The following is a 27,401-nucleotide window of genomic DNA, read 5'->3' as shown; positions in this document are numbered from 1 at the left end:
AGGTGCATCCATGCTGTCCCATATGGTAACATTTTGTCTGTTTAATTATCACTTGAGGATGTTTTTGTTGAGAGAGAGAGAAAGAGAGAGAAACATCAATGTGAGAGAGAAACATTGATCAGTTGCCTCTCTTATGTGTTACAACCCAGGATCGAATCTGCACCAGGATGATGCTCCAACCAACCAAGCCACTGGCCAGGCCAAGATTTTGTTCTTTATTATGGCCATTTATTGTTCATATTTTTGATCATTTTCTTCTTCTTCTTAAAGAAGACCCCTTTTTTTAAAAAAATAAAAATGGTTGGTGGTGATGAACTTTAGCTTTTTCTTGTCTGGGAAGATCTTTATCTATCCTTTGGTTCTAAATGATCGCTTTGCTGGGTAGAATAATCTTGGTTATAGGCCCTTGCTTTTCATCACTTTGAATATTTCATTCCAATCTGTTCTGGCCTATAAAGTTTCTATTGAGAAACCAGCTGACAATCTTATGGGAGCTCCCTGATAGGTAACTGACTGCTTTTCTCTTGTTGCTTATAAGATTCTCTTTGTCTTTAAGCCTTGGTATTTTAATTATAGATGTGTCATGCAAATGGGCTTTTTTGGGTTCATCTTGTTTAGGACTCTCTGTGCTTCCTGGACTTCTATAGTTATTCCCTTTAGCAGGTTAGGGAAGTTTTCTGTCATTATTTTTTCAAAAAGGTTTCAATTTCTTGCTCTCTTTTCTCCTTCTGGCATCCCCAATGATATGAATGTTTTACCTTTGAAGGTGTCCCCAAAACTCCGTACATTATCCTTACTTTTCTTTTTTATTCTTTTTTCTTTTTGCTGTTTTGATTGGGTGTTTTCTGCTTCTTTATATTCCAAATTGCTGACTTGATTCGCTGCTTCATGTACTCTACTGTTGAAACCCTGTAAATTATTCTTCATTTCAGTTATTGTATCCTTCATTTCTGTCTGGTTCTTTTTTTATGGTTTTCATTTCTTTTTTTATGTTGTTGAAGTTTAAGGTAAATATTCTGAACTAATTTTTATTTGTTGAAGTTTAAGGTAAATATTCTGAACTAAGTGTTTTTATGGTTGAGGAGTACTTCCCTTTAGATTAAAGCTTTGCTTCTTTTCCTGGAGGCAAGAACAAACATAATTCTGGCTTGTTCAGAGATTGTTCATGAATTTCTTATATTGGAAGCTTTTAGCCACCTGTCTGTTTGTTATTTCCACCAAAAACACACACACACAGAACTAAACAAACAAAAACAAAAAAACCTCCAAGGATTAGAATACTAAAATCAGAATAAAAAATTTGACTCATTGTTAACATCTCTTTGAAGGTTTGATGGCTAAGGACACTGATGAAACTGGCTGTGGATTTTAATGAGCACTGAAATCTTTTTCTCTGATTATTAAAGATAATCACGATTTACAAAGTATGAACTTGGCAACACAACTACTTAAAAACCAAGTAAGGCTGAATTGCACCCAGTGCCCAGGAATATTACAATACTGAAAATCCCAGGAGCTAATGTTAACAAACAGGCAAGTGTGCAAAAAGCCTTTTTTGTATTTGGCATCATACTTAAAACTATTATTTACTTTCATTTACCTATTCATATTTTTATGAATTGACTACATGTAATAGTAACAATAATAACAACTTTCTCCTTTAAGTATGTGATGTAGAGCAAAAACACATTAATGACTAAGAAATAAAATAAAAATTTATAATGCTAAATCCTAATGGAAAAGTCAAGCCTTAGTATCCCTGCTTGCATAGCTCATGCTCTTCTCTGATAATGAAAAACATCCATAAACACTGATTAGGTCCCTTTTGGAGGAGTGACAAATATATATACAAACAATGCTATGGTTGAGTTATGCTTTTCCTTAGTCTACAGTTATTTTCTGTGCCAATTTTATTTCACTATTAATATGTTGAAGCCCCATATTACTTTCAGCTAGGTAATCAAACTATTTGGAAATAATAACCCTCCTTTTGTTTAAATGAAGTGATGGTAGACATTTATTTACCAGAAACTTACTAAGAGATTTTGAAGATCTAAAAAATGACACAGTTTAGTACAAACTGTCCTTTGCCTTTATTGCTTGTATACACAAAGATTACATTATAAAACTGAGTGGAAGGAGGAAAAAAATAATGAAAGAAAAAGTTACCTGCTTTAGCATTTTTAAGAATAGTTTTGATAACTTAGATCAACCTGCTAATCTGAAATAGAGCAAAACTACAGTACAATCATGATATAGTTCTAATAATCACATCAATTATACTTTCATTTTAAATTTTTTCTTAAAAAAACATTAATGCTATAAAAATGAGGTTGATGACATCCTTATTTAAAAGACACCTTGTACTGGTATCAAAATATTATTTATTTTAATACCAACTGAAAAAATAGATCTTATATAGCCTATTATTTCAATGAAGTTTTATTATTACTTTTATTTTCAAAATTGGTAGCAAAGTTACTGTTAACAATATAAATTTTCTCTCTTTATAAGTGTTGGAATTTCCTTAAAAGTGTTGAAAGGCAATAGACATTCTAGGATGGGCTTGCCAGGAAAATCAATTATTCGAATATCGATAGATACTTGATAAATTTATAATTACTTCTTTAATTTCTTACTAACATTTCCTGATTTCCTAGTTTTTTAATGCATATCATGTTGTAAAAGTATCTAAGTCCAAGCCTTTTCACTGGAGCAATTATTTCCATTTTCCATATTTCTCTTCAGTTTTTCAAATATATGGTAAAATAATCCAATAATCATTATAGGGAGGAATTATGATTTAAGTTGAATAGTGTTCATTTACTTTTTAATTTCACTGGAGAGATATTAATATTAGTCATAAAAGCTTTACAATTTCAACACGCATACATGCCATCACAGAATTAAAAATCTTTAAACCTTATAAAGGGTTCCACTTTGTTTAATGTGTCCTAGTCAAATTTTCATCTAATGAAATATGCTTTTATTAAATACAGTAGCCACCACTTACCTTTAAATATTTTATGGATGAAACTAAGTTCAGTACTGATCCAAGGATGCTGGCATCAAAGCCATCACTTTGAATATTACTCAAGGTATTGCATTTCTAAAATGCACCACCAATTATTCTAGATTGACCATACCCTGTCTTTAACTTCGTATATACCATCCTCTGGGGGGAAAAAAATTATTCATTTTTTTTTGAGATGAGATACAAGAACAGCATCATTCTAGAGGTTCCACCTCAAAAAAAAAAAAAAGTGTTTTGCACATAGTAGCTAGTTTGTTACCACCTGGTTTTGTTAGGCTAGCCTTCACACAAAGAGCATGCATATACAGCCACGGCTCACGCATCTGTTTGGAAGTTGATTGAGAACTGCTGCTTATTCAAGTCACAGATGCCCCCATCTTATGCAAGGAGACAGTTGAATTGCATGTCCACCGGGAGAAAAGGAAAATAAACAATGAAACAAATGCAGCAAATATAGGCAGTTGGCATTCAGAACATGCCAAAAAGCTAACACTCATGATTGTCATTATAAAGGTTTTTGTTTCTTTAAAAAAAAGTCTTTCTTTGCATATTTTAAAATTTAACAGTCCTAGAGAATCATGAAGTGCCTTGTCGTTTTTGTTGCTGACTTCTGATGACCTCTAGTTGTTTTTTGCATTGCTGGTAATAAGTAGAAAGGCTTTTGTTTTCATCTAAAAGCTTTTTATGTTCCTGTACCAGACGAGATGTATTTTGCTGGTCCTTTTCATCCTGGTCCAGTTCTGCAACTAGTTCTTGCCTAAAAACAAATACCAATAATAAGATATTCTACATGATGGAAAAATTCATATCTTAATAGCTAATGATGGAAGCTTAATGAAGTATAACTTTTATTCTGGGTCTATCATTATACATCTTAGGTACACTATTCAAGTAGATTTATGGGCTGGAATGGAAACTATCAATCACTCTTCTGGTATAAATATACAAATATCATAATTCTCTTAATAAGTACTTAGGTAATTAGTAAAAACAGATAATATGGAATAATAAAAGTCTCAGAACATTTCATTTGATATCCTTTTTGTGAAGGAAGGAAGGGAAAAAAGCTGGGAAGGGCTTCATCTGACTACAGGAAAATAACACTTAAAGATTTTATAGTTTGCATTCCACTTTTATACTCATGTACTTACATTCTGAAGTCACAATTCTATTTAACTACAGTGCAAAGTGGTAGCCAGCAGAACATTTGCAAGCTATTTAAAATAGACGCTATCAACTTAAATCTCTTACCTATTTTAAAACTGAGAACAATATAAAGTACTACTTTTAAATTGCATGTCTGCATTTTCAGGAAAGATCCTCGGTAGCCTAGTAAACTTTTAAAAGTCCCTTTTATTTGGGGGATATTAAGTATTAGCTCCTGAAGCGAAGCTACTGAATATACCTCAATAATTAATGAAAAGTCCTAAAAATGATTTCTGAGTAATATTTCTCAGTTAAAGTAAGTATTTAAATTGACTAAACATATCATAGCTTTCACATCCCTCAATCTACTATTTGGTTTTTCTAGTACAGAATTTCTCTTTCAAATGATTAAAGTATGGAAAAAGTATAGATTAAATATGTGAAATAAGAAATACAGTGTTTATGCCAGTGAAATTACTACAGTGTTTTTTTCCAACATAGGGCCTATACACTAAAATTTGTTAAAAATAACAGTGAATTAGTAACACAAATAAATAAATAAATAAATAACCTGTTAATTTAATTATAAGCAAATCTTGGTTAAAAGCATTTAAAAATTAACGGGGCGTTAATTTTCACATATGACATATGGACAGGAAATTTTGTCCAGTAAATCTAAAGTCTGTTAAATTGAGGTCTGCAAAATCGAGGGTTTACTATATTAGGTTGAAATCATTTAAATCACTATTATCAGTAAATTGTGATGAAATTATTTTTTTATTTTTCTTGGAAGTACAAACAGAAAACTTTCCACAGATTACTTCAGAAAACCAGATTATTTTTTGTTTGATTAAAATTAATAGAGGAAATCCTGTTACCATGTGTATATATAGCTTCCATGATTTTTTTCCTACATTTCATTTTAGTTACCACGATAAATCAGCTTAAGAGGCATAAAATTTCATGCTTAAGCAAAGTAAAGATTTTTTTTAAAACAAGAAATGCAGCCGAAACCGGTTTGGCTCAGTGGATAGAGCGTCGGCCTGCGGACTGAAGGGTCCCAGGTTCGATTCCGGTCAAGGGCATGTACATTGGTTGCGGGCACATCCCCGGTAGGGGGTGTGCAGGAGGCAGCTGGTCGATGTTTCTCTCTCATCGATGTTTCTAGCTCTCTATCCCTCTCCCTCTCTGTAAAAAATCAACAAAAATATAAAAAAAAAACCCCAAAAAACAAAAAAAAACAAGAAATGCAAATAAAGTATTGTAAAAATTGTACTTTACGTTTCTAAGACAAAGCACAACTATTAGTAAATCAAATTATTTTACCTATGTCTAAGAAAACAAATCTAAGTGGCTTAACTATAACTCTGAGAGTATAAAACATGTTTATGTACTACCAGTTTACTTTCCTTAGTACTACTATAATATGATATAGTCAAAAGGGTTGATTTTTGCATGAAAAATAGCAAAAGGATGCTTAAACATAAACATATACAAAATCTCCAAGTTAGAAATATGCTTAATGATTATTCTAAAAATGATAAAGTTTTCATGTCTTTATTTAATACTAGAGGCCCGGTGCATGAAATTCATGCACTGGGGCGGGGGGCGGGGCCTCAGCCCAGCCTGCCCCCTTTCACAGACTGGGAGCCCTCAGGGGATGTCCTACTGACGGCTTAAGCCGCAGTCTGGCCTCTCTTTGCGGGAGGTGACCAGGCTGACCTGGGGAAGGCGCCAGCCCCATCACCCCACTGCTGCTGCCACTGCCACAGCCGCCAAGGAGTTTTCATCAACACGGACTACAGGCCCTTCACCACAAAAAAATGACAACTTTCTTTAGGCATTTTCAAGATGTGTCTTTCATAGGATATGACATTTCTTTCGTTCCTTTTTTTTTATCCTCACCTGAGGATATGTTTCCATTGATTTTTATAGAGCTTGGAAGAGAGAGGGAAAGACCGAGAGAAACATCAATGTGAGAGGGACACTTCAATTGGTTGCCTCCTGCATGAACCCTGACCTGGGTCCTGGCCAGGGAGGAGCCTGTAACCTAGGTACATGCCCTTGATCAGAATCGAACCTGGACCCTGTGGTTGGCAGGCCGAGGCTCTATCCACTGAGCCAAACCAGCTAGGGCAGGATATGACATTTCTTAGCTCCTCCAGCAGCGGACCTTAGTTTTTTCCTCCAGGAGAGTGGTGGAAAAACCTTAGATCACCTTCTTGGATTCTTATTACCCAAGTTACCAAGAACATTGCGAGTGGCGGCGTACAGGGAGCTTAGCCAATGAGCAGTCAGAAAAGGTGTTTCCTCTGCAGCTCATGCGCAGAGGACCCCCTACGTTGTGTCCGCTGGGCTGGGGGCGTGCCACGAGCCACATAGCGGTGGCCTGGGGGCACACCCCCAGCCCAGCAGCCCTACGTTGTGTCTGCAGCCCTCCCTCCCTCCATGGCTGGGGTGCGGGACGCTATGGGCGCCGCCAGCTTTGTGTCGGAGTGACGGTTAATTTGCATATTACCCTTTTATTAGATTAGATTGCACCTTAACATATTTCAAACTCAAAATACTGAGTTTTAATTTTTATTCATAAAAGATAACTTACTTTCTCTGTAATAACAATGCAATTTCTGTTTGAACTTTCATATATTCTTGTGCCATTTTGCAATGCTGTTCAAACACTGCCATAGATTCTTTGGAGTTTGGGCATGGTGCTAGAGGCTGAAAATAAATTAAAAAATGTTAAAACATAATTAAATCTCATTATCTAGCTAAGGTGAGAGCTAAAATAATGACTGTGATGTATTATTTTTATAGCACTCAAGTAATGATCTTTTAAAAAAAGTGTCCAACCATGCCCTAAAAAATCTGTGTCCTTCTGTCAAAGTTAACTCAGAACTTAAATTTACACTTGCTGTTTTAACAGTTGTTGTTCCTGAGAACCATGAAGAGTATACTCTTGGACTCAAGGCTTTATATTTCAGGTTGCCAAAAGGCATTATACCAAAATATATTTGGTATAATGGAGACACTAAAGTGTATTACTTAGGTTTTAGCCACTATAAACACAATATATCACAAAATTTATTACATAGAAATGAGCTTATATGAATTTTATATTTTATTGCACTAAAATTAAAGAACAAAAAATGCTATTCTTGGCAATCTTAAAGATATAGAGCATTTTAACATGATTGTTAAATACATGATTTTGATCATGTAAGATAAGAACATGATTTTGCCCATTTTAAATTTAATTAACTTAACTGAAAGAATCATTTATTTTAATAAGACGAAGAAGGTTAAAAACATAAATAAATGAACATACAATGACAGAAACACAAATGTCAGCTTTAAAGATAAATTCTCTTAACTTTTTGTAAGAAAAAGTAAACACTGACTGACAAAGTACAGGACTCCTTTACCTGTAGTTGGTGATCCAGTGTAAGATAGGCCATTGGGATGGAGTTATCTGATCCATTGGTATCTGTAATTCAAGCATGGATTTTATTTATTTTCTGTCATAAATACTTTAAAACAAAAGCAGGAAAGCATGCATGAAATATTGTTTTTCCACCCCCCTAAAGTAAATAACATATAAAAGTTATTACTGGCCCGGCGGGCATGGCTCAGTGGTTGGTTGACCTATGAACCAGGAGGTCACAGTTCAATTCCAGGTCAGGGCACATGCCTGGGTTGCAGGCTTGATCCCAAGTGAGGGATGTGCAGAGACAGTCGATCAATGATTCTCTCTTATCAATGATGTTTCTATCTCTATCCCCCTCTCCCTTCCTCACTGAAATAAAAATATTTTTTAAAAAGTTATTATTGGTAATGAAGAGTCTAGTTCTGAATTCTAAAGGTAAACTAAACAGAGAATATCTAATTACCAGATAATTAGAATGCAACCATACTCTCATACTTATAATTTAAGTTGGCTATCTTATATAATAAAGATATAATATACAAATTGACCCTCACACCCTCACAAGATGGCTGCCTATGACCAGGCCGGCAGGGGGGTTAGTGAGGGATGACCAAACGACTGAACAGCAGGCTGCATGGGGCAACCAGGTCGGCAAGAGGGGCAGTTAGGGGTGACCAGGCTGGCAGAGGGGGGCAGTTGGGGGTAACCAGGCTGGCAGGCAGGTGAGCGATTAGGAGCCAGCAGGCCAGGATTGTGAGAGGGATGCCTGACTGCCAGTTTAGGCCCGACCTAAACCGGCAGTTGGGCATCCCCCAAGGGGTCCTGAATTGGAGAGGGTGCAGGCTAGGCTGAGGGGACACCCCCCCCGCCCGTGCACGAATTTCGTGCACTGGGCCTCTAGTAAGTTAAATAATATTAAAGCTCATAAGCCCTTGTTTAATTAAAAATAAAAAACAAGGATATACTCAAGTGCTGATCTTTTAAAAGTAAGAAAATCTGTGTCCTTTTGTCAGTTAATTCAGAACTTAAATTTACATTGCTGTTTTAACACTTTTTTTGTTATACAGAACCATGAATACAGTACTCTTTATATTTCAATTCAGAATCATGGCCTTTACATTTGCAATTCAGTCTTCACAGACTTTACCTAATCAAACCCACATCTGCTTCTTCCCCTGATCATGCTAGGTTTACTATAAGGCTGTGTCAACTCCGGCAACATTAGTGTTCCTTAACAGGAGAAAGGGGAAAGCAAGAGACACATTCTCTTCCAGTGGGTCACCTCCAATATATATAGATTCTAGTGAGCCCCCAACCCTCCTAATGAGAATCACTATGGAAAATGAGCGAGATTATTGATGGGGGTATAGTACACATAAGAAAATTGTGGCTCAAAGTCATGCCCAAACTGTTAAATGGGTTAATTCAAACAACCAAGTTTTATCAAACTGTTAGAACAGATAGCTTTTGTTTGTCTTTTAATAGAGGTAAACTGCCCTAACTACTTGCTTGAGAAGCATGGAATGTCCTCTTCCCAACATTAATATTTAAATACAATTCCAGAAGCAGGCAGGATAACTGTGAAGTAATATGGAGTTTTCTATTTCAGAAGTAGCTGCTTTCCCACTGTTAGTGGAGAATAAACAAGTGAGCTGCTCTTCAGCCCTTTTTCTGACAAGCAACTGACTGAAAGAGCAGCGTGGATAAAGGCAAGGTCAGGGTAGCAGCAAGGCTCTGCATCCAATGCATGAAAAAATTTAAGAGTTTGATGGCTCAGTAACATCCTGACTTATTGTTGACCGGTTGCTCTAGTAGTTTTTTGTTTTGTTCTTTAACTATTGAGAATGTGCTTGCAAATAACTCCAAAAGCTAAGCTAACAGACCAAGTGATATAATGAATATAAGAAATACCATGCAATACTGACATATGATAAGCATTCAACACACAGTGATTATTATTCTTGTTATTTATATTAAATGGAGAATAAGGAAGAGAGGGCGTTTTAAAACACTCAAGTTTGTATTTCAGATTGAAAAGTAATGTTTATTAAAGAAAGAATAACAGTATTGCCTAGGAGAGCCTTATTTACCCTAAAATCATACACTAGCATAAAAGTTTTTCTGAAATGGCTAAATGAGAAGTATAGTTAATTAGTTATCTTTCTGACCAACCCTCTCTTCATTCCCAACAGCTGTTTCAAACTATGCTCCCATAGAACACTACTTTCCACTAAGTTATAATTGGTTAAAAATGATTTCTCCTTGCCCTGGCCAGTGTGGTTGGAATGTTGTCCTGTATACTGAAAGGTCACAGGTTCGATCCCCAGTCGGAACGAGTATGAGAGGCAACCAATCTATGTTGCACTCTTGCATTGATGTTTCTCTCTCTAAAATCAATAAACAAGCCCTAGCTGGTTTGGCTCAGTGGATAGAGCATCGGCCTGCAGACTGAAGGTCCTGGGTTTGATTCCAGTCAAGGGTACATGCTGGGATTGTGGGCTCGATCCCCAGTGGGGACGTGCAGGAGGCAACTGATTAACGATTCTCTCTTCTCATCATTGATGTTCCTATCTCTCTATCCATCTACCTTCCTCTCTGAAAGCAATAAAAATATATTAAAATCAGTAAACATATCCCTGGGTGAGAATTAAAAAATAAATTAAAAAAATAATAAATGATTTCCCCTTGACTTTATAGGAACAACTGTCTTGAAAGTTTTTCAATTTAACACTTCTACTCCTATTACGCATTCTTAAATCTTTGACACTTGATGGATCTTATTAATCAGTACCCTGTATCTGTGTTTCAGAATTCAGTATAATATATCAAAGTTTCACAATATTCTGGGGGTGGAAAAAAGTCCAAATATTTATTCAAACAATTAAAACCCTTCAATGGTGGGAACTTAAGGTCCTTTGTTAGACATTAGTTTTCTCTAAACCAAGAAGTGAGATTTCACTTTCTCACTTAGACACAAACTGAACTTTCGTTTTCAGTGTCTAATAGTAATAACTGATCATAAGGTAACGAAGGGATATTCCATGAGAGTTTGTTCTTTAATGTTTCAATTGCTAATCAAATTTAATCTTGTTTCCTGAATGTCGAGACTCACATTTCTTTGGTGAAATTAGGCCAAAATATATCTTCTGGCTCCTCAAACACAATACTTATAACCATCTCATATTCTCTAAGAAGGTGTTCCCTTCATGTGCAGTATTGTCTTCTTTCTGCTTTATGATTAAAGAATAAGTCTCACAATTTTACAAAATGCTGCAGAAGATGCCAGGTTTTACCTAATTGATTTTAGCTATTAAAATTCTCAGCTGGCACTACAAATTTAGTAGTTTATTCCATATCATGACTACTTTACTTTTATATGTCTGTATCATGACGCTCTAATTAGATTGCAGCAATGGGCTCTGTCTTATACTTCTACCTTGGCCAAGTACTAAGCCCAGGAGAAACTCTCCAGTGAGTTTTCCCAAGTTCTGTGGCTTCCTCTACTAGGCCTGGGCAACTCTCTCAGTATACATTTATCTTTTTTTTTTTTTTAAATCTCTACTATGTTATAAATAGAAACCCAGAAACCCACGAGCACTCAATATGTACAATGATTATTAAATCATTCTGCTCTTTATTTTTCTCTGGAAAACACATAGACTGCTTTCTCTTTTAAATAATAATAATTAAAAAAAGAATTAATTAGGTTGTTTTAACTTATGTATGCACTTCTAATTTTTTCCTGAATCAGTGGGCCTTCAAAGAAAAAGGCTTTATCTACCCCTTCCCTGTAATTTATTATATTAGCTTGGTTAGCAACACTTTTCTTATAAATTATGCAAAGATGAACTTCATTAATTATAAATTTAAACTAGAGCCTCAACTTCTAAAATTGCATTCAACATTATTTAAAAATGATAACCACACATTTGTAATAATTTCAAGGCAAAGAAAAAAATCAGTTAATATAACAAGTTGGACCTATGTACGATTTCTAGCTATTGATATTTTGTGGTAATTTAGGTTCCAGAAAAGAAAAAATATGAGATGGGGGTTGGAAGGGTGGGAAAGCACATGAAGTGGAAACATAGCAGTTAAGTGAGATGGACCTAAGAGAATTTGATTTTACCCTCATGTTGAGTTTAGTCCAGGCTGAAGTCAGGAGGCCTGCCATGTGTAGTACCAGGTTTAGGCAAATGCTGTAATGTCAAGGAGAGTACTCCCTCACTGAGGATTTAGGAACCAAAAAAAGCTGATATTACCTGACTGTCAGTGATCAAATCTGTCAAGAGCATTTCCCTGTCTGCCTCTGAGCAGAAGCACGTCATGATGAATTCTGCACATGTGCTGAGTAGTGGTAAATGTTTTGAGCAATCCTAGGTTGGATTGTGCTAAGGGTGAAACTTAGAAGAGTTTTTGCTACCGCTAAATTTAAACTTACTAAAACTAGAGAGTACACCCCTGGCTAAACATAGTTCTATCTTACATGACACAGAGAAAAGCCACCCAAATATTTTTTAAATTAAATTATAAATTTGATTAAACCAAGCCAAGTATTTATAAATACTTATAAGCAGTATTTTGGTTTGTGAACACAGAGAGCTGACTTTTTAATTTCAATTTAATTGCCACTATTAATAACATAGTTGATTTTATATAAAATCCCAAATGGTTTAATTTTCCAAGGTCTAAGAGACTGTTGTTTGTTCTCTGACATCATAACATATAAATAATTTTTATAGGAGCATACTGCTGAGTATTTATCAAGGTATTCTTCTAATGCAGAGGAAAAGTTAATTCCACTATGACATAAAATTTTCTGCTTGCCCATAATGAAACTATTCTATCACTAGATTTTAATACTAATATTTTGACTAGATAAGTTATTCATGCTAGGGAGTTTTAATAACTCTTAACAGATAACAGACTTTTAAAGGCCCACTTAACAGACTATATAACCAAAATGAAGTTTCCCTATTATTTAAAACTAGAAGCCCGGTGCACGAAATCCTGATGGGATCGGGCCTAAACGGGCAGTTGGACATCCCTCTCACAATCCAGGACTGCTGGCTCCCAACTGCTTGCCTGCCTGCCTTCCTGATTGCCCCTAACCGCTTCTGCCTAACCACTCCGCTGCCAGCCTGGTTGATGCTTAACTGTTCCCCTGCCAGCCTGTTTGCCCCCAACTTCCCTCCTCTGCCAGCCTGGTCACCCCTAACTGCCCTCTCCTGCAGGGTTGATCACCTCCAACTGCCCTCCCTTGCAAGCCTGGTCCCTCACAACTGCCCTCCCTTGCAGGCCGGGTGCCTCCCAACTGCCCTCTCCTGCTGGCCATCTTGTGGTGGCCATCTTGTGTCCACATGGGGGCAGGATTTTTGACCACACGGGGGCAGCTATATTGTGTGTTGCAGTGATGATCAATCTGTATATTACTCTTTTATTAGATAGGATAGAGGCCTGGTGCACGGGTGGGGGCCAGCTGGTTTGCCCTGAAGGGTGTCACAGATAAGGGTGGGTGTTCCCTTGGGGTGTGGGGCGGCCTGAGCAAGGGGCCTGTGGTGGTTTGCAGGCCGGCCACGCCCCCTGGCAACCCAAGCAGAGGCCCTGGTATCTGGAATTTATTTTCCTTCTACAATTGAAACTTTGTAGCCTGGAGCGGAGCCAAGCCTGGGGCTCCGGCAGCCATTTCTGTGGCAGTTAATTCACCTTCTACAATTGAAACTTTGTAGCCTTAAGCGGGTGAGCCAGGCCAGGGTGTGCGGAAAGCTTTGCTTCCCCTGTTGCCGGCGGCAACCCTGGCCTGCTCTCTCAAGCTCCATTCTGCCGCAATTTGTTTGAATTTGTTTACCTTCTATAATTGAAACTTTGTAGCTTGAGTGGAAGCTTAGGCCTACAACAGCTATGGAAAGCTTGGCTTCCTCTGTTACCTGGGAAACCTTGCTCTCTGTGGCTGTAGCCATCTTGGATTGGGTTTAATTTGCATACTTGCCCTGATTGGCTGGTGGGTGTGGCTTGGCTGGTGGGCGTGGCTTATGTGGCGGAGTGATGGTTAATTTGCATATTACCATTTTATTAGAGAGGATTGATTCAAAAGGTCACAATCAGAAATTTTTTCTCACTAAAGACTGAGATGAAAATGATTATTTTTACCATTCTGCTGAATTTAGGGATTTAGAAGATAAAGACTTTACTACTACCATCTAGTAGAATGGGTCATAATGGGACAATAACAGACTAAAGTATTAAGAATACAATATCTCCTTTTTGGGAAACCCCAAACAAACTATCTTCAAAATACATGTTTAGTATCTGGGTGAAAAAAAATGCAGAGGGCTTAACGGTCTCTGTCTCAGTACTCAAAAAGACATTTTTAAGTTTATTACTAAGTATTTTTTTATTAATATGAAAATCTAAACTACTGTATAATGCCTGCTTCATTTTGTTGTGTAATTACAATTACAGTAATGACACAAGTAAATGAAAATAAACATGGTAAATTCCACTTCATAATTAAAATGAGGAAATAAACTGATCACCTGTGGAATCATCAGGGGTCCATGGATGACTTCGAGCTGACTTTTCTGAGGTTGGTCCTGAGGTAGTAGTGATCATTCTGATGCTAGGACTGGATGACCTACTGCTCACCTATAGAAAAAAGTTACAGGAGATTTATTTTTTTTTTTAAATGACAAGAAAAAAATTTCCATTATAAGGCAAAGGACAGACAGAATTGCATTTTTATCAGTAGAGGTCCCAAAACACTCTTGCAAAAAAAACCTCAAATCCTCTACACACACAATATATATACACACACATACTGAACACTTGAGCACTAATGGCCTAAAGTGTTTGTTTTGACTGCCTGCTGCACCCAGAGGACCAGATGTAAAGTCTTGGGCCTTTGTAGGGTGGGAGTAAAGTTAGAGAACCTTCATGCTTAAAGCTAAAAGCCAAGAAAAGCTTCACACTCAGGGAAAGAAGGAGCTAGGAAAAATAAATCTATCCTACAAAAGAAGATAAGCAAATTTGTGGCTCTGGGTAGAGGGAAGAAAATGTGTTCACTGTGAATCTGCAAAAAATTCCCAGAATTGATGAAGACAACAAATGCCAACCATAACAAATTCCAAGCAGAAAAGTAAGAGAAAATTTACGATACCGAGTTAAACCTGGGGCAAATTATAATCAAATTCTAGAAAACAAAGACAAATAGATAAGAGTAAAAAGCAGCATAGAGAAAAGATAGATTACCTATACAAAAATACCAGTTAGATTCTCAATAGCAACCAGAAGAAAGTAGAATTATCTTCAAACTGCTAAAATAAAATAACTGAGAACCAGAATTGTTTAGCAAACAAAATGTGAAGAATAAGGTCAGAATAACATTCTCAGATGAGCAAAAACAGAGTCTAGTATTCATAGACTCTTACCATAAGTTTTCTATAACTTTCCATAAGACTCTTTCCATAAGTTCTTCAGGGAGAAGAAAAATGTTTCCCTAATGGAAGGGCCAAATTGAAATGAGGATTATTGGTAAACACAAGTATGAATCCATACACTGAAAATATTAAACAATAAAAACAGTGATTTATAGAATTACAAAATAAATAAATAATATGGTACTAAAATCTGAATAACAATAGCATCAGCAAGAGAAACATAAATTTAAAGATTGTTCAGGATGAGGGTAACGATATTAACTTTAGGTTGGGCATGCATGTTAAAATTTCACAGATAATTACTAAAAGTAATAATATACCTAACTCTCCAATTAGAAAGAAAGAATAGAATAAGAAATATACTTATTGAATTCAAAGGAAGGCAAAAAAGGAGATAAAAAAGAAATAAAGCACAAAATATGAGAGAACAGTAATCATCTATCTATATAAAAACCTAATATGCAAATCAACCAAATGGCAGAACAACCTGTGGAGCAACCAACAACCTGCTGAGCGACCGGTAGGCAGGGGGGCGGGGCTGGCGAGGAGGCAGTGCCAAGCCACCAGCCAAGGTGGGTACCAGCGGGAGGCCCCCCTCCCCCCCGAATCGCCCCGCTGGTCACCCCACAGATCAGCCCTGATTGCCGGCCAGGCTTAGGGACCCTAATCAGATTATCAGGCTAGATTAAATGCTGTGTAAACAGACATATCTTATTCACAGTGATAGAGAAAACAGAAGGTTAATGAACAAAAAAAGATAACTAGGCAAAAACTACCCCAAATAAGGTTATATAGCTACTAGAGGTCCAATGCACAAAATTCATACACGGGGGTGGGGGGGCAGGGGGGGAGGAGCCTCAGCCCAGCCTGCACCCTCTCATAATCTGGGACTGCTGGCTCCTAACCGCTCGCCTGCCTGCCTGATCACCCCTAACTGCTCACCTGCCTGCCTGATCACCCCTAACCACCTCTGCCTTGGCTCTCGCTGGGGCGGCTTCATCCGAATGACATCCGGAAGGTTGTTTGGCTGTCCAGTCTAATTAGCATATTATGCTTTTATTATTATAGATATTAGTATCACAGAGAATATATTTTAGAGCATAAAAAATTACTAGGGTCCTAGCTAGTTTGGCTCAGTGGATAGTGCATCGGCCTGCAGACTGATGGATCCCATGTTCGATTCTAGTCAAGGGCACATGCTTGGTTGCAGGTTCGATCCCCAGTAGGGGGCATGCAGGAGGCAGCCAATCAAAGATTCCCTCTCATCTTTGATGTTTCTATCTCTCTTTCCCTTCCTATCTGAAATCAATAAAAATATTTTTAAAAAATTAGTAGGGATTCAGAACATAACAATTCAAAATTTACATGCTGTGTCTATTACAATATAGGCTGTACCTATACATAGCTTCCAAAAAGATAAAACAATAAAACTCTGAGAAACATTCACGATCAATCATAGTGAGACACAATATTTTACTAATCCTCTGTAGCCCTAGCTGGTTTTGTTCAGTGGATAGTCGGCCTGCAGACTGAAGGGTCCTGGGTTTGATTCTGCTCAAGGGCACATAACTCAACTGCAGGCTCGATCTCTAGCCCTGGTCAAAGCGTGTGAGGGAGGCAACCAATCAATGTGTCTCTCTCATATCATGTTTCTCTTTCTGTCTCTCCCCATCCCTTCCATTCTCTCTAAAAAAAATAAAAAATCAATGGAAAAATATCCTCAGGCGAGGATTAACAACAACAAAAAACCCCTCTGTAAATGATACATAAAATCAGACCAAGGAACAAAACATGTACACAGTACAACCTGAACTTCATAAACCCTATGCCTGAGAAATGAAAACATGAATTTTTTAAAGCACCTATGGAACATTTATGAAAACTGGTCATACAGTAGGCAATAAAATAGTTCTCAAAAAAGTTTAAAAATTTAGTATCATATAAACCATATCTTTTTGTATTGATTCACAATTAATCTTTAAAGAAACGTATGTTTAAACATTTAAAAACACTTGTAAATAACTCACTAATCAAAGAAAACAAAATGGAAATTAAAAACTATTTGAACTGAGTTTTAACTCAAATCACACTAAAACTTGTGGCATGCAACTAAAGAAGCACTTAGAGAAAAATATTTAATTTCAAATATTTATGTGAAAAAGTCAGAAGCAGTGATAATGTACAAGCTAAGGATTTAACTTACATAGTTAAAAAAAGAGGCAAGCTATAAGCTTCCCAAACGAAACAAAGTAAGATAAGAGCATACTATAAAAATTTTGAGGTTAGTAATAAGAAACAAAAAAACCAATGTAAAATAAACCAATTCCAAAAAACATATAAATTACCAAAATTTCTATACATTATAGAAAAATACAAAAAAAACCTCAATCCATAAATTATAAAAATTTCTATACTTTATAGAAAATAGCCAAGATTTACTGGTGAGTTCTATCAAATATCCAAGACATTTTTTATCTTAAAGAAATTATTCTTGAAAGAATGAGAAACAGTTCCTGACTCATTCAGCAACAGAAATATTTAAAAAGTTGAGGTTATTCTACAAACGCACAGGTCACTTGACATCAGGAATTCTATTCATGCAATTCACTATATTAAAAAATTAAAGAAGAAAAACCTCGATACATAAAAAGTATTTGATAAAATGTAACATCCATTTATAAAATATACATTTAACCAACTTAAATGTCATTTAAGAGAATTTCTTAGCCAGACAAAGGGTATTAATAAAAAGTCCAGAAACAGAATATACAATAGAAAATGGTATTGTGGGTTGGTGAGAGGATGACAAGGAGGTCACAGGTAAAAAAAATAGGAGACTCAGGGGCATTGATCATGTTCCCTTTCTTATGTTGGGTGGTGAGTTCATAAGTGTTCATTTTATTATTAGGTTTCACTGCTTACATACTACATGTGTTCTGGTCTATGTATTTATATATCATATATTTAAAACTCTCAAGGACATATAAACTAAAATGGATTCCATAAGAATTTTTTTCTTGAGGTGTTATTAAATACCCAGTAGGATATGGAGTTACATAAAGTCAAACATAAAAAATATATAAATTCATAAAGGATTTTCTGTCCAGTTTCAGTATGTAAACACAGGAACTCTCAAAGACTGCATCAAATAAAAATGAGAGGCGGCACAGTAGTGTAAAGTACCCTTCAGGAGAAATTACCAGATGTGAGTTCTAATTATGGTGTAATATCTGATTTAGTTTACCTCAAGAAGTCTTGCTTTCCTTATCGGAAGAAGGGGTGGGGCCGAGTTAAAATGTGATGACTTTCAGTGTTCACTCTAGTGCTAAAATTCTATGAGTTTAAACATTGAAAACCCACAGTGGATTGAGAATACTAAGTAATGGAAGGCACTCATAATAATTTCAGTGATTAAATCATAAAATAATTTGGAAGAAAAGAAAAAGTGGTGGAATATTACTTTCTTCTTGGGTACCTATTGAAATTGTTTCAGAAATTCCCAAAAGCTTTTCTATACCATTACCAATTTAAAAACTTGGTATCAGACTGGTAGTTCCAAAATCTTAGTTCATTCTTATCACTTATAAAGGAGTCCTGTGTACCACCATGCTTATTCTGTTTTCTCCTTGCTAATTCCTCTCCATCGTGTAAGGCCTAGCTCAGGTTCCCTTCAACAGATTTGCTCATTCTTGCTACATCCCTGGTTCTTTGTACACAAAGCCAGAACCTGTGTAACAAGAGAGGAGTGACTAGCAGTGTGCAGAACAGAAAATGTTTACTGGTTATTATTGCATCAGTTCTGAAATTCTCACCCTGATCTTCCTCAATTTCCATAGGCAGTTTATCTTACCTATCCAGATCATCCCTCCTCTGACAATTCCTTATATACTGTTTCCCTTCCTACTTTTAAGCTTGTCCTTATATTCATTCAAGGATTATATGGTATAGTGCAAAGAGCACGTATGAAACGGAAATATATATAACTGCCACTTTTATAGGTCAAAAACAATCAAATGTCAGCAAATTCACATGATTTAGTACAGTGATTTTCAATCTTTTTCATCTCATGGCACACATAAGCTAATTACTAAAATTCTGTGGCACACCAAAAAACATACTATATTTTTTTTCCAACCTGAAAAAGAAAAGGTATAATTTTGATTCATTCACACCTGATAGTTATTGTCGTGTTGGTTATTATTTTTTAATTTGACAATCTAAGGAAAAAGAGGTCAGTGCCCCTGACTAAATAGTCAGGTACTATATATTTTAAAAATTCTCGCTGATTTAGTCTAATACTTGGGAGACCTGGGTTTAAATCTCAGTTCTGCTATTTATAGCTGTGTAAACTGAAACAAGTAACTTAGCCTCTCTGAGCAGTAGACTCGTCATTTATCAAGTATGGATGACAAATAGCAATAGTTAGAAGTCAGGCCTTGGAGACAAAACAGAGTTTGAGTCTCTGGTCTGCTGTCTAGAGCACTGTGACTTTAGCTAAGTTCTTTAACCTCTAAGACTCAATAGTAAAATGAAGATAGTATTACCTACCTCATCAGGTTGTGAAAAATCAAATGAAATAATGTACTTGAAGTGTCTTGACATAAAGATGGGAATGTATAAGTAGATTTGTAGCACCCAACAATTCCCTCTCTAGATAAAAAAAATCACAGTTCTTACATAAAACATATTCAGTGACTAAACCCTATCACAAAGACATTTTTCTCCTTGAATTTTAGCTGTATTCATAGCTTGTCCTACATAAACTTCAACTTTAGTCAGAAATGCTTTATACTTTCAAAGATTGTGATTTCGAAAAAGCATAAAAATCTCCTAAAGGCAGAGATCATGTGTACTTTTGTATTATAGTCCACAGGATTCAGAAAATTACTGACTATACAATAACCACATAATCAATACTCACTGAATAAAATGATAATATAAGCTGTTGGCACTCAGAAATAAGACTAGTGCTTAGGCTTATTTACCTTTTATACATAAGAAGAGTAAGAATACACACCAAAGAGAACCAGTGATGAAATACATCTCTTATTTTTAGATTGCTGTTACCCTGGTACAAGTACAGATATTATGACATTATTGCTAAGTCTTTTTAAACTCTTTTACTGAAAGCAAGTCTTGTGATTTAAAAAGAGTACAATGATTTGACCATAGTTATACTGTAATTTGTACTGTAAAACATTTATAAAACATTTTTCAAAATGCTAGCAGAGGAGGGTTTCATAGTCAATCTAATTTTATATTAATAGTTTTACTTTAAGATTTTAAGAAAAATAAATGTGTTTGTGACATGTGAGACTCACTATCAGTTATGATATTAAATAAGATACAAGTAATAATTAGGTTTACAAAATATAAGAATAGATTTTGTATATTAAAAAAGCCACTGAACGTTCACTCTGTCATATTAAGACAAAGGATCCTATTTGGACTTACTATGAATTATAGTATTCCTTAAGTTTATATCTTTCCCAAGACAATTCTTTGTTACTTATTTCTTTTCACCTTATGTGCAGCAATTTTTTTTCCACTTGAGATTTCCTACCGTTATAAAACCAAAAAACAAGGCTAATATTTTTAGGTCAAGTTTCAAAACTAGTATTTCTTTAAAGCTTCAAGAAAAGCTCTAATGAGCTACATATAAATCCCTCAAAAGTCTTCAGATTTCGAGGAACTGGTATCTCAATGAATAATATAGTATTCATATGTTTATATAAAAAAACTAAAGAAATATTTTAAAACTAGAGGCCCGGTGCACAAAATTCATGCACGGGGGGGGGGGGGGGGGGGGGCGTGTCCCTTAGCCCAGCCTGCACCCTCTCCAATCTGGGACCCCTCAAGGGATTTCCGACTACCCATTTAGGCCCGGTAGGATCGGGCCTAAACGGGCAGTAGGACATCCATCTCACAATCTAGGACTGCTGGCTCCCAACTGCTCGCCTGCCTGCCTTCCTGATTGCCCCTAACTGCTTCTGCCTGCCAGCCTGATCACCCCCTAACCACTCCCCTGCCAGCCTGATTGATGCCTAACTGCTCCCCTGCCAGCCTGTTTGCCCCTAACTGCCCTCCCCTGCAGGCCTGTCCACCCCCAACTGCCCTTCCCTGCAGGCTATGTCACCCCCAACTTCCCTCCTCTGCCGGCCTGGTCACCCCCAACTGCCCTCCCCTGCAGGCTTGATCGCCCCCAACTGCCCTCCCTTGCAGGCCTGGTCCCTCCCAACTGCTCTGCCCTGCTGGCCATCTTGTGGTGGCCATCTTGTGTCCATATGGGGGCAGGATCTTTGACCACATGGGAGTAGCCATCTTGTGTGTTGGAGTGATGGCCAATCTGCATATTACTCTTTTATTAGATAGGATAGAGGCCTGGGGCACAGGTGGGGGCCGGCTGGTTTGCCCTGAAGGGTGTCCTGGATCAGGGTGGGGGTTCCCTTGGGCATGGGGTGGCCTGAGCAAGGAGCCTGTGGTGGTTTGCAGGCCAGCCACAACCCCCAGCGACCCAAGCGGAGGCCCTGGTATCTGGGATTTATTTATCTTCTACAATTGAAACTTTGTAGCCTGGAGCGGAGCCAAGCCTTGTGCTCACTCTGTGGCGGCAGCCATTTCTGTTGGGATTTATTTATCTTTTATAATTGAAACTTTGTAGCCTGGAGTGGAGGCCTAGACTGGCCAGGGCTGCAGAAGCTTGGCTTCCTCCATTGCTGGGGGCAACCCTAGCCTCCTGCTCTCTCCAGCTCCGTGGCTGCCACCATTTCTGTTTGGATTTATTTATCTTCTATCACTGAAACTTTGTAGCACTGAGTGGAGGCCTAGGCTGGCAAGGGCAGGCGGAAAGCTTGGCTTCCTCCATTGCTGGGGAAAACCAAGCCTCCCTCCTGCTCTCTGTGGCCACAGCCATCTTGGTTGGGTTTATTTGCATATTTTCTCCTGATTGGCTTATGGGCATGGCTTGTGGGTGTAGCAGAGGTACAGTCACTTTGCATATTACTCTTTTATTAGATAGGATAAGCCATAACTGTATTTTTTGAATACCTGAAAAATAAAAGGCATAAATAAGAGGTATAGGTAATACCTGGCAATCTTTAAAAAATTTAGTTTGTGGGCTCAATTTGTGTTACTGATTACAAGTTGCTATGGAAGATGTCTTATTTTATAGTAGCTGTTTTTAAAAAACCACTGGTAAAATTACAATGGCCATAATGTTCTCTATTAACTTATTTAGGTTGCTCCTTCAAGACATTGCAATTACTTTATTTTATGCTTACATGAACTGCAAAATTTAAGAGCTATAGAGAAACCTGAATTACAATAAGAATTGGACATTAAAGTAGGTATGAAAAACAGAAATACCCACATAGCAATTTAAGACAGCAAAAGAATACTAAGTCAAATTTAAACCGCAGGGGCAAATTACCATCAATAGACACGAATAAGAATTGGACTTGGACCAGAACTTTATCTCTATATTTATAAAAAGAAATTGGGTGTTATTTTACAGACAAAAATAAAGCTTTGCTTCTTTTTATGTCTCACCTGAAAGACTGGGAAAATATTTTCATGAGGCAAGAATTTATGGCCAGTGCAACTATTTAGACTGACATTTTAAAGTTATTTAAAACCCTCAGAAATCTTAGTTGCTAAAATTATACAAGCACAAAACACAGAGATTAAATGTCAATTTATATGATATTCTTGCTAAAGGAACACTTGAATGACATAAATATTAAAAAGAAAGAGACCTCAGTTGGTAATTTGGATTTATAAGGGCACTTCTTCTAGTATGACAGTAACAGATAATTCAATTAAATCCATACATGGCAAGGTGTACTGAAAACATTTTTTTTCTAATCTGAAGGTACAGGTTCAATCTAATTCTGGTTTCACGATAGTGCACAATAAGAAAAGTTTAGAATTTTATTATTCTTATATGGTCTTTAAATTCTCTAATATAAAGACACAAAATTTCCATGAACCAATAATTATTTAAAACTATTATGTAAGCTTCTGATTTAGAGTTTTCATAGAAAATATTTATACCAAAGAAGGGTGCAGCTGAAGATGGACATAAATTATATCCCTTAAATAAAAACAATGTATACATCTCTGGATATGTGATTAAAGGCCTTTAAGCCGAAACCGGTTTGGCTCAGTGGATAGAGCGTCGGCCTGCGGACTGAAGGGTCCCAGGTTCGATTCTGGTCAAGGGCATGTACCTTGGTTGCGGGCACATTCCCAGTAGGGGTTGTGCAGGAGGCAGCTGATCGATGTTTCTCTATCATCGATGTTTCTAACTCTCTATCCCTCTCTCTTCCTCTCTGTAAAAAATCAATAAAATATATATATATATATATATATATATATATATATATATATATATATATATATATAAAAGGCCTTTAAGGTGAATATTTTCCATAGTCCCTTATAGAAGCTTCTCTTATGATACAGAAAGAACATAATGCCAGTAAGTTTTACTTCTTTCCAAGTGCTTTTTTGCTTTACTTCTAGATAGTAATACACTATAGTGAGAATAAGGAAGTAATAAGAGCCCTGGAAGGCACACTCTGGGGAGCAGGCATACAACATGTATTAAGCATCTACTGTGTGTCTGGTATTTTCATATGTTATAAGAACCATGAGGTATGGGTATTATGGTCCCCACTGGGAGATAAGGTTGCTGAAGTTTAGGGAAATGAAGTAACTTGCCCAAAGTCACATATCTGACTAGTAAAAGTAGATTCTAAACTCCCTACAAAAATATAGTATGTCTAGCTTTCTTAATAATCATAATTGCATCGTCTTCCAGTTGTGATTTTTACTGACATCAGCCCCCACCAAAAGAAATCTTGAAAATAGATCTATATTATATACATTCTCAGAAAGGGTAGGCAGGTATACATGAGAATGTATAATTTTAGTGAAACACAGAAAGGCTCACCGAGATGTATAAAACATAAATTTGTGCAGTCATCTGTAGAATTTTTTTTTTATCAAGGTGGATTAGCCTTGCTCAATCATATGATACAGTGAACATTCAACATCACTGAGAACTATTTAAATAATTAATGACAATGCAGACTATCAGAAGCCAAAACACTTGACATTAAAGAAATTTAGGATTACTTTAACATGTGTACCATTCAGTTTTATATACACGATGGAATGATGCAGTGTAGAGTTTGGGTGCTTTGGATTCAGATCTGGATTTAAAACTTGGTGATATCCCAGCCAAGCATGGCTCAGTGGTTAAACATGGACCTATGAACCAGGAAGTTGAGGTTCGATTTCTGGTCAGGGCACATGCCCGGCTTGCAGGCTTGATCCCCAGTGTGGGGCGTACAGGAGGCAGCCAATCAATAGTTCTCTCTCATTGTTGATGTTTCTATCTCTTTCTCCCTCTCACATCCTCTCTGAAATCAATAAAAATATATTAAAAGAAAAAAACAAAACTTGGTGATAGCAATTACTGACGGTGTAAGGGAAGTTAAGAGACTTGGGTAAGTTTCTCTAACTCTCAGTTTCTCAAGCCACAAAATGAGGAAAATAAGCAATACAAATTTATAGGGTTAGATTAAATAAATATATTAAAGGCCTGATTGGCACAAAGTTGGTACACAAATAAATGGCACCTGTTATTGTCATAGCTTTTAAGTGATCTGGGGATAAAATATGCTCAAACTATATCCCAAGAAACCAGAAACACCCATCAGAAAGGATATATGCACCCCTATGTTCATAGCAGCACATTTTACAATAGCTAAGATTTGGAAACAGCCTAAGTGCCTATCAGCAGATAAGTGGATTAAAAAACTTTGGTACATCTACACAATGGAATACTATGCCGCTATAAAAAAGAAGAAACTTTTACCATTTGCAACAGCATGGCTGGAACTGGAGAGCATTACGCTAAGCGAAATAAGCCAATTGGAGAAAGATAAATATCACATGATCTCACTCATATATGGAATATAATAATCAACATAATTTGATGAATAAGAATAAATCCAGAGACAAATGGTAGGGGGGGGGAGTTAGAGAGCAACCAAAGGACTTGTATGCATGCATATTAGCATAACCAATAGACAGACACTGGGGTGGTGGGGGCTTGCCCGGGGTGGGAATGGCTGCGGGGGGAGGGGGGTCAATTGGGGGAAAAGGAGACATATGTAAAACTTTAGACAATAAAAAAAAAATCTGCTCAAATATGCTCCTTGGGGACTGGGCCTTCTTGGTAGTCTATGCCCCTCTTCCTGTGCCCCCCACCCCTCGCCCCGCCCTGCCACATGCAGCTAAAGACCAAAAGGAACACACCTGGAGTAGGAGAAGTTGGGTTTAATTATTGTTGAAAAGAACCAGAAAGCTCACCATGGGGCATTGTGGAGTGTCTCAGTAAGAGGGCTTTATAAGGAACTTATTATAGGATTTGGAATTTTGTTTTGTGATTTGGGGAAGTTCCAAGGAAGGAGGGGTTCACTCTAGATTGGCTACTGCCACAAAGCAGGGGCAATTCTACAGGGAGGACAGACCAGAGTGAGGCTAAAGCAACAACTGGACAAGCAGCAGCACCCTCATATCAGCTGGGAGAAGGCAGTTTGGCATTTTGTGGGTGACACAGTGACCTTGTTTTTGTATATGCTTAGACAACATTTCAAATGGTCTTGTTATGTCTCATCTTATCATGGTCTCAACATAACCTTGTCTACTGGTGTTCTGAGAAACTGTTTATATTCTAACAACACTGAGGCCTCAGTGTCAGATCAATTCCTGGATATCAGTGGCTGCTTTTTCTCAGTATCTTTTTAAAATATCCAGATCCATTACATGTGCTTAATAAGCTTCCTGAATTAATTAATTTAAAACTGAGTCTACAAAAATACTTACACAACTACTTTTAATAAAGAAGCTTGCTTGGCTCACTATACCTCTCAAAAGAAGTGGCAGTATAAAAACAACCAATTTCATTTTATTACAGATGGAAAGTCGAAGTGATCTTATTAAGATCAGTCTTGAACCAAGAGCTAAAATACAGACTCTGGTCATTTTACCTTCCTCTATAAGACATAACGTTAAACTTCATTAGTAAGTTCTCTCTTCCTCTGATGATTGTACTAGGTGGGCAAATTATTTTCTTCATCAATCACCATGGTCTTAACAAAAAGCAAACAAGCAAACCTGGTGTATATGTTTAATCATTGCTTAGCCAGACTTTGAAAAGAATTATACCTTCAATTTTAAAAATCCATATTATGCATACTTTTCTTCTTCAAATGATGAATGTTATTTTCATAAGTAATATAAATTATTTAATGGTCAATCATCATAACAGCTTTAGGGGAACATGTTTTCATAGTACATTAGGCATACTGTTTGCCATTCTCATCCAAAACTGGATATTAAGCATTTTAAGTTTCGAATACTTCAGTAATATTGAAAGAGTGAATCAATTTTAAAAACTGGCTAAACAGTGGCTATATATCACCTATTTTAGAACACATTTTACTGCCATGTCACACTCCCTTCACTCCAGCTCTTTTGGAGTAATCCATGACAACTCATGCAAATGACTGTCCCACAATCATGGTCTACCTCAGTTCCAGTGATTTCCTACTTGAAGATATTGTAAATGAAAAGCATAACAATCATAATCTGAAGTAACACAGAACTTGTGAGGAAATAAGTAATGAAAGGAGTAATAATCATAATCTCAAGTAACACAGAACTTGTGAGGAAATAAGCAAGGCTTGGTGTGGTGAGGTCAGTGCTGAATTATAGCAAGGCCTTTATTAGAGGACATAGAAAAGCACTTGTTCTAGCAGATGCTCCTGAACTGTCTAGGGCAAGCTTCTCATTCCTAGTCAACAGGAGAACACTTGGCTAGAGTTTCTCATAACTGGAATATCAAGAGCAATAGTAAACAGTTAAAAAGGTTGAGCTCATCAAGCCTGTAAAGAATCAAAGCAAATACCAGATGTTAAACTATCTGTTACTAAATACCCTCATTAATACTTTAAGTATTTGAGGGGGAGAAAAGTGGAAAACTTCATTCAGAAGTTCTGGAGTCTCACAAAAGCAGATATATTGAAAAAAACTGTTATTAAATAAATAAAATCAAGATTTAGAGTGACTTAATATAATAAAATACATAATAAATTAATATGTGTATACATATTTTATCTATGTATGTATATATCTGTATGTATGAGTGTATGTATAGGTATTATGAGAAGTAAAAATACTTCCAGATATAAATGAAGATCAAGGATATTTATCATTTAAATATCTCAAGTGATTTTTGTTAATTAAGTTGATGGCAATAAAGGCTTTCAAATTTTTATTAACAACTACA

General features: G+C 36.6%; 1 protein-coding gene across 2 annotated transcripts in view; it reads right to left on the bottom strand.

Moving 5' to 3' along the window:
• Nucleotides 1-2,923: 2,923 nt before the first annotated feature.
• MAP3K7 (mitogen-activated protein kinase kinase kinase 7) overlaps nucleotides 2,924-27,401 on the bottom strand; it is a 64,865-nt gene continuing 40,387 nt past the window's right edge. For both annotated transcript variants that reach the window (XM_079781179.1, XM_079781178.1), the window contains 4 exons: nucleotides 14,141-14,249; nucleotides 7,603-7,664; nucleotides 6,783-6,898; nucleotides 2,924-3,791 (listed from right to left, as the gene is read on the bottom strand). In XM_079781179.1, coding sequence (XP_079637305.1) covers nucleotides 3,611-3,791; nucleotides 6,783-6,898; nucleotides 7,603-7,664; nucleotides 14,141-14,249 — 468 coding nt within the window. In that variant the 3' untranslated portion in view covers nucleotides 2,924-3,610. The remainder of the gene's footprint in view (nucleotides 3,792-6,782; nucleotides 6,899-7,602; nucleotides 7,665-14,140; nucleotides 14,250-27,401) is intronic.

This window comes from Cnephaeus nilssonii, assembly GCF_951640355.1.
Source record: "Cnephaeus nilssonii genome assembly, chromosome: 9".
In the NCBI taxonomy this organism is placed as follows: domain Eukaryota; kingdom Metazoa; phylum Chordata; class Mammalia; order Chiroptera; family Vespertilionidae; genus Cnephaeus; species Cnephaeus nilssonii.
The sequence above is the reverse complement of the archived record's forward strand: the minus strand, read 5'-3'. Positions and strand labels throughout refer to the sequence as shown.